At 56.9% G+C, this 10674-nt stretch overlaps 1 protein-coding gene across 1 annotated transcript; it reads left to right on the forward strand.

Annotated features, from left to right (window-relative positions):
• The first annotated feature begins 552 nt into the window (after window positions 1–552).
• On the forward strand, window positions 553–9527 carry LOC129468143 (glutathione hydrolase light chain 2-like). Its single transcript, XM_063623457.1, is given in 9 exon segments — window positions 553–670; window positions 3019–3168; window positions 3695–3831; window positions 7956–8143; window positions 8376–8476; window positions 8479–8502; window positions 8604–8659; window positions 8762–8911; window positions 9215–9527. Coding segments are annotated over 8 exon segments (861 nt in total). The 5' UTR covers window positions 553–670; window positions 3019–3110; the 3' UTR covers window positions 9362–9527.
• The last annotated feature ends 1147 nt before the right edge of the window (window positions 9528–10674 follow it).

Here is a 10674-nt window from a genome sequence, read left to right on the forward strand (position 1 = left end):
CTGGGCTCGCCTCTTCCAGCCCAGCATCCAGCTGGCCCGCCAGGGCTTCCCCGTGGGCAAGGGCTTGGCAGCAGCCCTGGAAAACAAGCGGACCGTCATTGAGCAGCAGCCTGTCTTGTGGTATGTCTGTGGGTGCAGCCCCCTGACACAGGCAGTGCAGGCACATCCCAAGGACCTTGCAGGCCGTAGCAGCAGTGGAGCGGCCCTCTGCCTTCAGGACCCTGCGCTGATAATGGGATGAGGAGATACAGACCCTTCCCACCATGTGTGGGGACACATTCTGAGTGTGGGGTCCCACTGGCCACTGTGGCTGGCCATGTGTCCTGAGTGGCAAGGGACACTAGGAGACTCCCGGAAGGGACACTAGGAGGATGAGCGCTGAGTGACGGGGCCACCCACCTGTGACAGGCGCTGCCCCTGTTCTGCTCCGTTCTCCTATGTGGATGGGTGTGGGGGGTGGTCTAGCTGAGTCCACCCCACCTGCTGCTTCACGTGAGCCCCCTCTGCCCCAGTGAGGTGTTCTGCCGGGATGGAAAGGTGCTTCGGGAGGGGGAGAGACTGACCCTGCCGCGGCTGGCTGACACCTACGAGACGCTGGCCATCGAGGGTGCCCAGGCCTTCTACAACGGCAGCCTCACGGCCCAGACTGTGAAGGACATCCAGGCGGCCGGTGAGTGGGTAACCTCAGGGGCCTGGGTGAGAAACCCTGTAGTAGAAACCCTGAGCTGTGGCCCAGAGCCCTGGGGTCCTCCTGTCCTGCCTGAGCCTGCAGGAAGTTCCTGGTGGAGGCGGGTCAGTGACTGGCCATGTGGGTCCACAGCTCCTGCTTATGTCAAAACTGAGAGAGGCCCTGCAGTCCAGGAGAGCAAGTCCCTGGTGGGGTAAATGCAGGTGCAGGCAAGAGCCAGGGCTAAGGAAGCACTAGAATACAGCCTGAAGATCCAGGAGGACTTCTTGGAGGAGGTGGCAGCTGGGCTGCAGATAACTTTGTTAGGCAGAGAGAGGAAGGGATTCCTAGCAGAGGAACAGCTGGGCTAAGGCCCAGGTAGAGGGGGCTTTGATTCACCAAGAGGGTTACAAGGGATGAGGGTCGCCTTGAGAGAGGCATGGGGAAGGGGTTTTGTGAGGCAGGGGCCTGGAGCTTGGCTGTGGCTTTCTTCAGGTAATTTTTGTCGCTGTTTCATGGAGGAGGATGATTAGCGTGTTGACCTTTACCACTGAGGCTGGAAATTGGCATGCCAATACCCTGTCTGTCTGGAGCTGACTCCAGGAGAATTAAGAGCCTCCCTCCCTCCCTCTATCCATTCATCATGAGGAGAAGAGGCCAAGCGGCAGGGACACCGGCAGGAATTCTCTACTTAGAAAAGGCCCTCTGAGGGCCGGGCGTGGTGGCTCATGCCTGTAATCCCAGCACTTTGGGAGGCCGAGGCGGGCGGATCATGAGGTCAGGAGATCAAGACCATCCTGGCTAACACGGTGAAATCCCGTCTCTACTAAAAATACAAAAAAAAAAAAAAAATTAGCCGGGCGTAGTGGCGGGCGCCTGTAGTCCCAGCTACTTGGGAGGCTGAGGCAGGAGAATGGCGTGAACCTGGGAGGTGGAGCTTGCAGTGAGCCGAGATTGCGCCACTGCACTCCAGCCTGGGTGACAGAGCCAGACTCCGTCTCAAAAAAAAAAAAAAAAAAAAGGCCCTCTGAACCAGGCGCGGTGGCTCACGTCTGTAATCCCAGCACTTTGGGAGGCTGAGGCGGGTGGATCACCTGAGGTCAGGAGTTCAAGACCAGCCTGGCCAACATGGTGAAACCCTGTCTCTACTAAAGATACAAAATTAGGCATGGTGGGTTGTGCCTGTAATCCCAGCTACTTGGGAGGCTGTGGCAGGAGAATCGCTAGAACCTGGGAGACTGAGGTTGCAGTGCGCTGAGATTGCACCACTGCACTCCACAGAGCGAGACTCCAACTCAAATAAAAAAAAAAAAAAGGCCGTCTGAGGCCAAGCTTGGTGTCTCATGCCTGTAATCCCAACACTTTGGGAGGCTGAGGTAGAAGTTGAGGCCAGGAGGTCCAAGACAAGCCTGGGCAACATAGTGAGTCTACAAAAAAAAATATTGAGAATCTACATAAATATAGTGGGGGTGGGGAACAAGAAAACATTAAAAATTCAAAGCACAGTGAAAAGAAATATAGCAAAACACGGCCGGGCGTGGTGGCTCACTCCTGTAATTCCAGCACTTTGGGAGGCCAAGGCAGGCGGATCACGAGGTCAGGAGATCGAGACCATCCTAGCTAACACAGTGAAACCTGTCTCTACTAAAAATACAAAAAAATTATCCAGGTGTGGTGGTGGGTGCCTGTAGTCCCAGCTACTCGGGAGGCTGAGGCAGCAGAATGGCATGAACCTGGGAGGCGGAGCTTGCAGTGAGCCGAGATTGCACCACTGCACTCCAGCCTGGGCGATAGAGCGAGACTCCGTCTCAAAAAAAAAAAAGAAATATCGCAAAACCCAACAAAAAAATTAAAATTTGCTGGGTGTGGTGGCGCCTTTAGTCTCAGCTACTGAGGAGGATCTGCTGGAGGATCACTTGAGCCCAGGAGTTCAAGGCTGTGATTAAGCCACTGCACTCCGGCCTGGTTGACAGAGCAAGATCCTATCTCTAAAGAAAAAAAAGGAAAACACTCTCTGGCCACAGATGAGAGAGGGCAGACAGGAAGCCAGTAAGCCAAGCAGGCAGAGGGCAGGTGGCCCCAGCCTGGCTGTGAGGTGGTGAGCAGTGTCAGGGAGACAGGAGTTCAGGAGCGGGTGAGAGTTCCCAAGGAGGTGAGGTTGCCTGTGGCCCCCTCCCAGGGCACAGTCCCACCCCTCCAGTAGTGCACTCTATCCTCCCTGGTAGGTACAGGCTTTTCCCCACCACCATGATGCAGCCATGCCTGCCCCTAACACCACTGGTGCAGCTCCATCCTCCACGCGATGGTGCAGCCACATCCCAGTGCCCATTCGAGCTGCTGTCCCATTGCAGGGGGCATTGTGACAGCTGAGGATCTGAACAACTACCGTGCTGAGCTGGTCGAGCACCCGCTGAACATCAGCCTGGGAGACGCAGTGCTGTACATGCCCAGTGCGCCGCTCAGCGGGCCCGTGCTGGCCCTCATCCTCAACATCCTCAAAGGTGAGTGGTCGCACCACAGCCCTGCGGTGGGGCCTATGACACTGCCTCTCTCTCCCCACGCCCCACCGCTGCTGCATCTCTGCTCGCCCCCCATGCCACGTCTTGCCATCACTGAGCTCCGGAGGAAGTGTCCCTGTGTCACAGCTCACCATGTCCTGAAGGAGGCAGTGCAGAGCGACAGGGCTGAAGCGGGCAATGCTGAAGGGTTGGAGGAGGAACAGGAGTCATCAGGAGGGAGAGAGGTGCAGAAGCTCAGGGCTGCAGGGCCTGGTCCAGAGGGCACCCCTGGTCCAGTGGGTGGCCCTGCCACTTGGTCATTGCATGGCCAGAGCTGATGCGTGATGCGAGGTCCAGGCTCGGGAGCCCTCACCTTACTTCACTCTCACCACAGCCTTCTGAAGCAGCTGCTGCTATTGGTTATTAAACGCTCCTTGAAGTGGGCAAAGTGGCTGAGGCAGGTGTTAACCCTCTGAGCCCCTCAGAGCCTCTGGGGCTCAGCAACGTGCACCTGGCTCTGATCAACCAGGGTACAACTTCTCCCGGGCAAGCATGGAGACCCCTGAGCAGAAGGGCCTGACGTACCACCGCATCGTAGAGGCTTTCCGGTTTGCCTACGCCAAGAGGACCCTGCTTGGGGACCCCAAGTTTGTGGATGTGACTGAGGTAAGGGGCAGGGGCTGGCCCACTGTGGGTGTGGGGCCTGCTGTAGAGGCATCAGGTGGGCTCCCCAGGGTGGCTACAGCCTCATATATGCTTTATGAATCCATTCCTGCCACAGACTTTGATTGCGGGCCTACTGTGTGCTCGGATGGACTGGTGGGTGACCCCCAGTCTTGGCTTCTGCCCCACAGAACTGACAGTGTGGGGAATTAGTGGCCACCCTCCTACCTCAGGTCCTTTGCACATGCTGTGGTTCTCGAGTGCTCAGTGCTGAGATGAGGAACGCATGGGGGCATTGCAGCCCTCGGGCATGGTGAGACGGGTGGGTGAAAGGGAGAGGGCCAGGTGAAAGAGACCTCAGCCACCCACTCCCTGTCACTCCAAACTAACGCTTCCCAGATGCCACCCTCAGCCTTGCACCGCCTGACCCACTCACTCAGTAGTTGCCCCAGCTCCATGCTGGGTCCCTATGAGACCCTGTCATATCCCTTCCCGCTGAGGATCCTCACATCCCTCCTTACCTACTCGGGTCCTTGGCATTCCTGGGCAGATCTGCAGACCCCCCACACTGACCAGTGACCTCCCAGGAGGGACGTCAGCTGCCCGGGTGGTGTCTTCTCTTTCCCCGTGAGCATTCTGCACCTCTGACTCCCGCTGCAGCCAGTGACCTGGTGTCTTGTCTCTCTGAGGGGACAGGGCCACTACAGCATGTCCCTCTGCCCTCCCTTTTGGCTAAGGCCAGCTCCTTCATCCACTCGCTGGCTCAGGGTGCTGTTCCTACAATGCTCCTTTCTGCCTCTGACCATTTACTTCTTTATCAGGGATTATTCCCGAAAGAAAGGCAGCTGTTGTTGCTCTAGAAACTTCCATCTGCTGCCTCCTTCTGTCCTTTGCTTCTCTTACACCAAACATGGCTGGGCTATGTCCTCTCTCCCATCAGAGTATCCCCTCCTCTGCTCTATCCCCATGCCACCAGATCGCCATGTCCAGCCTCAGTTTCCCCATCAGGCCCCACTCAGCAGCATCTCATACAGGTCACCACACTCCTCAAGTTTTCATTTTGCAGCCGGGTGCGGTGGCTCATGCCTGTAATCCCAGCACTTTGGGAGGCCGAGGCGGGCAGATCACGAGGTCAGGAGATCGAGACCATACTGGCTAACGGTGAAACCCCGTCTCTACTAAAAATACAAAAAAATTAGCTGGGCGTCGCGGCATGCGCCTGTAGTCCCAGCTGCTGGGGAGGCTGAGGCAGGAGAATGGCGCGAACCCGGGAGGCGGAGCGTGCAGTGAGCCGAGATCGCCCCACTGCACTCCAGCCTGGGTGACAGAGCAAGACTCCATCTCAAAAAAAAGTTTTCATTTTGCAAATTTTCACACCTACAAAAATGTAAAAAAACCCCAAAACTGCCCAAGCGTCAATGTTACCTTTCCCTGGAGTCTGTAGTGTGGACGTTTCTGCCGGATTTCCTAACTATCTCCATCTCCACCCACGTCTATTGGGATTCATGTTTTTCTGAGGGATTCCACAGTAGGTTACTGATGTCACACCTCAGGGTGTGTCTCAAAAGTGAGACTTGAACATAACACAGCAGGATGTTGGGGTGACACAACCTGCTGTCCCTTCTCTTTACCTACAGTAGGCTCCCTTGGCTGTTTTGTTTTTGTTTGGATAGAGTCTCTGTCATCCAGGTTGGAGTGCAATGGTGTGATCTTGGCTCACTGCAGCCTCAGCCTCCAGGGCTCAAGCAGTCCTCCCACTTCAGCCCCCTGAGCAGCTGGGACCAGAGGCACGTGCCACCAAACCTGGATAATTTTTGTATTTTTTTTAGAGACAGGGTCTTGCCATGACTAGTCTTGCCCAGACTGGTCTCAAACTCCTGGGATCAAACTATCCTCCCACCTCAGCCTCCCAAAGCACTGGGATTACAGGTGTGTTTTTTTTTTTTTTTTTTCAGACGGAGTCTCGCTCTGTCGCCCAGGCTGGAGTGCAGTGGCGCGATCTCGGCTCCCTGCAAGCTCCACCTCCTGGGTTCACGCCATTCTCCTGCCTCAGCCTCCCAAGTAGCTGGGACTACAGGGGCCCACCACTGCGCCCAGCTAGTTTTTTGTATTTTTAGTAGAGACGGGGTTTCACCGTGATCTCGATCTCCTGACCTCGTGATCCGCCGCCTTGGCCTCCCAAAGTGCTGGGATTACAGGCGTGAGCCATCGCGCCCGGCCTGTTTTGTTGATTTTTAAAGCCCGGGGCAGTAGTCTTGGAAAATGTCCCACATCCTGGATTTGCCGTTCTGTTTCCTTGAGGGCAGATTCAGACAGAACACCTTTCCCTGGGATTGGTCAACTAATCCGTGGGGTGTTGCTGAAACTCTCTCTTTTTTTTTTTTTTTTTGAGACAGAGTCTCACTCTGTCCCCCAGGCTGTCCCCCAGGCTGCAGTGCAGTGGCGCGATCTCGGCTCACTGCAAGCTCCACCTCCCAGGTTCAGGCCATTCTCCTGCCTCAGCCCCCCAGGTAGCTGGGACTATAGGCGCCCACCACCGCGCCGAGCAAATTTTTTGTATTTTTAGTAGAGACGGGGTTTCACTGTGTTAGCCAGGATGGTCTCGATCTCGTGATCCGCCCGCCTCGGCCTCCCAAAGTGTTGGGATTACAGGCGTGAGACACCGTGCCCGGCGTTGAAACTCTCTTGAGGCATTTTCTTCGGCCTTCGGGTCCATCCTCTCTGTCTCCTCCTTAACCTCCTCATCTCCTCCTCGCCACTGCCTTGGGGACCTTGGCCAGGCTCATGGCATCCAGCAGCCACTCAATGTCAATACCTCCATGTTCATCTCTCAGCCCGCCCTTGCCTGTGAACCCATGCTTTTTTTTTTTTTTTTTTTAAATAAGTGCACCCATGCTCTTCAGGTCTGATGAAGTATTCAAAATCAAGCTCCTGACCATCCCCAAACCTGCCCCTTCTGCAGGGTTTACTTCCCTAGTCAGCGCCATCCTTGATTCTTCTCTTTCTGCCACCCAGGCCGTCATCTCTCGCCTGGTTGAGACCCACAGCCTTCCCTTTGGGCTTTATCCTTATCCCCGTCATAGCTGCCAGAGTGACCCTGTGAAAACACTCCCCAGCCTGCTCATTCCTCTGCTCTAAGCCTGCATGGCACAGAGCAAAAGCCGGTTGTTATGGGACCTAGGAGGTCCTGTAGGATGGGCCCCAGCCTGCATCTTCATCCTCTTCTCCCCCTCTACCCCATTCACTCTCTGCCTATCGCTCACCAGCGTATACCACCTGCCTCAGGGCCTTTGCACTGACCATTTGGGCCGCATTCCAGGCTCTTTTCACACGTTGCCTCTTCCGAGAAGCCCTCCCTGACCACTCTGACCATACCTCATGCCTCTTGATTCCCATTACCTGGCTTGTGGTTTCAGCATTTTCCTTGTGTGTGTTTGTTTTTCTTGGCATGAGGGCAGGACCTAAGTGTCTGTTCCCTGTTGATTCCCCAGTGCCAGGCATGCAGTGCAAACTCTAGAAATATATATATATATATATATATATATTTTTTTTTTTTTTTTTTTTTTTTTTTTTTTGAGACGGAGTCTTGCTCTGTCGCCCAGGCTACAGTGCGATGGCACGATCTCGGCTCACTGCAAGCTCTGCCTCCCAAGTTCATGCCATTCTCCTGCCTCAGCCTCCTGAGGGACTACAGGCGCCCGCCACCATGCCTGGCTAATTTTTTGTATTTTTAGTAGAGACGGGGTTTCACCGTGTTAGCCAGGATGGCCTTGATCTCTTGTCCTTGTGACTCCGCCTCCCAACGTGCTGGGATTACAGGCTTGAGCCACCGCGCCCAGCCTTCTAGAAATATTTTTTGTATGAAGGAATGAGTGATTGAATGCGGCAAGGGTCTGGAGGCTGAGGACCAGGCAGACAGACATTCAGAGTTGCTGGAACGCGACAGAGACAGGGAGTCAGACTGGTCATGCAAGGTCCTGGGCCTGCCCTTGGGCCCCGGGGAGCCACGGAAGGCTGTGGGTGCTGGAGGATTGTGGTCAGAGCCACAGTCAGGGGCCTTCTGAGACCTGTGCCCCCTCCCCACCCTCCCTCCCCACCTCCTCAGGCCAGCTCTGGGGTCTTGGCAGGTGGTCCGCAACATGACCTCGGAGTTCTTCGCTGCCCAGCTCCGGGCCCAGATCTCTGATGACACCACTCACCCGATCTCCTACTACAAGCCCGAGTTCTACACGCCAGATGACGGGGGCACTGCTCACCTGTCTGTTGTCGCAGAGGACGGCAGTGCTGTGTCCGCCACCAGCACCATCAACCTCTAGTAGGGGCTGCTGGGCCACCTGGGCGGGGCAGGGCCAAGGGCGGGTGGCCCAGGGACTGCCCGCTTATCCAGTAAGGTGGCTCCATCACCTCTTTTCCTGGTGGGAAACTGAGGCCCGACCTTGGTAGCTTGTCCTGGGCCTCTCAAGGAGTATGTTTGAGCTTCAGTGGGTGGATAGGGACCAGGCTGGGCCAGGCGAGGTTGGGCACTGTCTGACCTGGCTGGGCGGTAGCTTTGGCTCCAAGGTCCGCTCCCCGGTCAGCGGGATCCTGTTCAATAATGAAATGGATGACTTCAGCTCTCCCAGCATCACCAACGAGTTTGGGGTGCCCCCTCACCTGCCAATTTCATCCAGCCAGGTATGGGGTGAAGGTCCGAGGGTGGGGGACTGGGGTAGAGAGGGGCAGGTGTCCTAGGCAGGCAGCTGACGGGCATCCCTGTCTTCTCCCATCGGCCGCAGGGAAGCAGCCGCTCTCGTCCATGTGCCCGGCGATCATGGTGGGCCAGGACGGCCAGGTCCGGATGGTGGTGGGAGCTGCTGGGGGCACACAGATCACCACGGCCACTGCACTGGTATGTGTCACGCCTTTTTTCCCTGGCCCTGCCCACCCTGCACAGCCCTCAGGCCATGCTGATCACACTCCCATGCCCCAGGCCATCATCTACAACCTCTGTTTCGGCTATGACGTGAAGCAGGTCGTGGAGGAGCCCCGGCTGCACAACCAGCTTCTGCCCAACGTCTCGACAGTGGAGAGAAATATTGACCAGGTGGGCCGGGGGTTGGAGAAACTGAGTTATGGTGTGGGGCCCAGGGCATCCTGGGCTGGAGGCCTGGATCATCACGGAGTGGACAATGGTTGGTGTCCTCTCTCTAGTGCCTGGGCCATCTGGAGCCCCTGTGCCGTGAGGGCCAAACCCCCTGCTCCAGTGAGACCCAGCAGGCCCCAACCTGCTCTTCCTGATGACCTGGCCCGAAATGGCACCACCTAGGCTGAGGTCTGTGACCACACAGGCGTGGTTCAGATGGCATCTGGAGCCCTGCTCAGGCTTCCCCTCTCCTCCCACCCCCAGGCAGTGACTTCAGCCCTGGAGACCCGGCACCATCACACCCAGATCGCGTCCAGCTTCATCGCTGTGGTGCAAGCCATCGTCCGCACGGCTGGTGGCTGGGCAGCTGCCTCGGACTCCAGGAAAGGCGGGGAGCCTGCCGGCTACTGAGTGCTCCAGGAGAACAAGGCTGACAAGCAATCCAGGGTCAAGATACTCACCAGGACCAGGAAGGGGACTTTGGGGGACGGGCTTTCCCTGTGAGCAGCAGAGCAGCACAATAAATGAGGCCACTGTGCCAGGCTCCAGGCGGCCTCCCTGGCCTGGCTCCCCACTCTCTGGGCCTCAGTGTATTGTGTGTGAAATGGAGCCATCTGGCTGGGGAGGAATGGAGAGGTGGGATTCGGACATCTTCATAATGCGGGCACTGGAACTAGCCTCAGCATCTTTAGCATAGGGAAAGCCAGGCACATGGCTGGGGGCCAGGGGAAGGTTCACACCAAGCCCTGCCCCTTCCCACCCTGATCCCCCGGACTTTGGGGCCAGGCCCTCCCTTACTGGGGCTGGGCAGTGACACTACCTAGGACTAGCCACCAGGGGGTGCTGCGACCCTGGCGCTTTCTTAGGCAGAGAGGGTGGCCAGCTGATGCTGGGAACCCGGGTGCCTTCTCAGACCCTTAGGCGTCCAGCTGACCCTGCCAATGACACGGGAGGTGAAGCTGAGGTCCGAGGAATGGGGACTGGGCAACAGGCTGGAGGAAAACATCTTGGTCAGAGCCACGCCCCTGGGGGTTTTCCAAATGCAAGCCCAGAGTGAAACACAAGCTTGTGATCCTCTCCAGAGGGAGGCCTGGTTCTCAGGGAACAGCAAACGGGAAGATGTCCCCACATCCCAGGGATCAGGGGTTAGACCAGCCGGGGACGCAGCCCAGAGGGAGTGGGTCCGGAAGGAAACAGCTAGACACAGCAGCCTTCACCATCGGCAGCCCCTCCAGGCCTCCCTCGGGGCCTGCTCCCTCCTCTGTGCACAGTTCCAACACCTGGGGCAGGGTTCTGGGAAGGGCTGGTGGGGGGCGGTGATCACAGCCCAGCACCTGGATATCACCAGGGGCACTGGGGCCAGGGCCCAGGTGAGGCCAGGTCGGGGCTATCCTTCAGGAGCCCCGAAAACCTGGTGATTCCAAAGGGCCCACAGACAAACAGGGTTTTATGCCTGCAGAGTCAAGTACCACTGGGTCTGAGCCCTGGAGGACTGTGTCTCTGGGGCTCCACAGGGGTGAGATGGAGGTGGGCTCAACTGGTGTACAAGTCACTCCTCAATCCTTATTTATTTAATTTTTTTTTTTTTAATTTAAACCAATAGAGATGGGGTCTCACTATGTTGACCAGGCTGGTCTTAACTCCTGACTTCAAGCAGTCCCCCCATCTCAGTCTCCCAAAGTGCTAGGATTACAGGGGTGAGCCACTGCACCCGGCCTCAATCC

This window comes from Symphalangus syndactylus, chromosome 18 (assembly GCF_028878055.3).
Source record: "Symphalangus syndactylus isolate Jambi chromosome 18, NHGRI_mSymSyn1-v2.1_pri, whole genome shotgun sequence".
Taxonomy (NCBI): Eukaryota; Metazoa; Chordata; class Mammalia; order Primates; family Hylobatidae; genus Symphalangus; species Symphalangus syndactylus.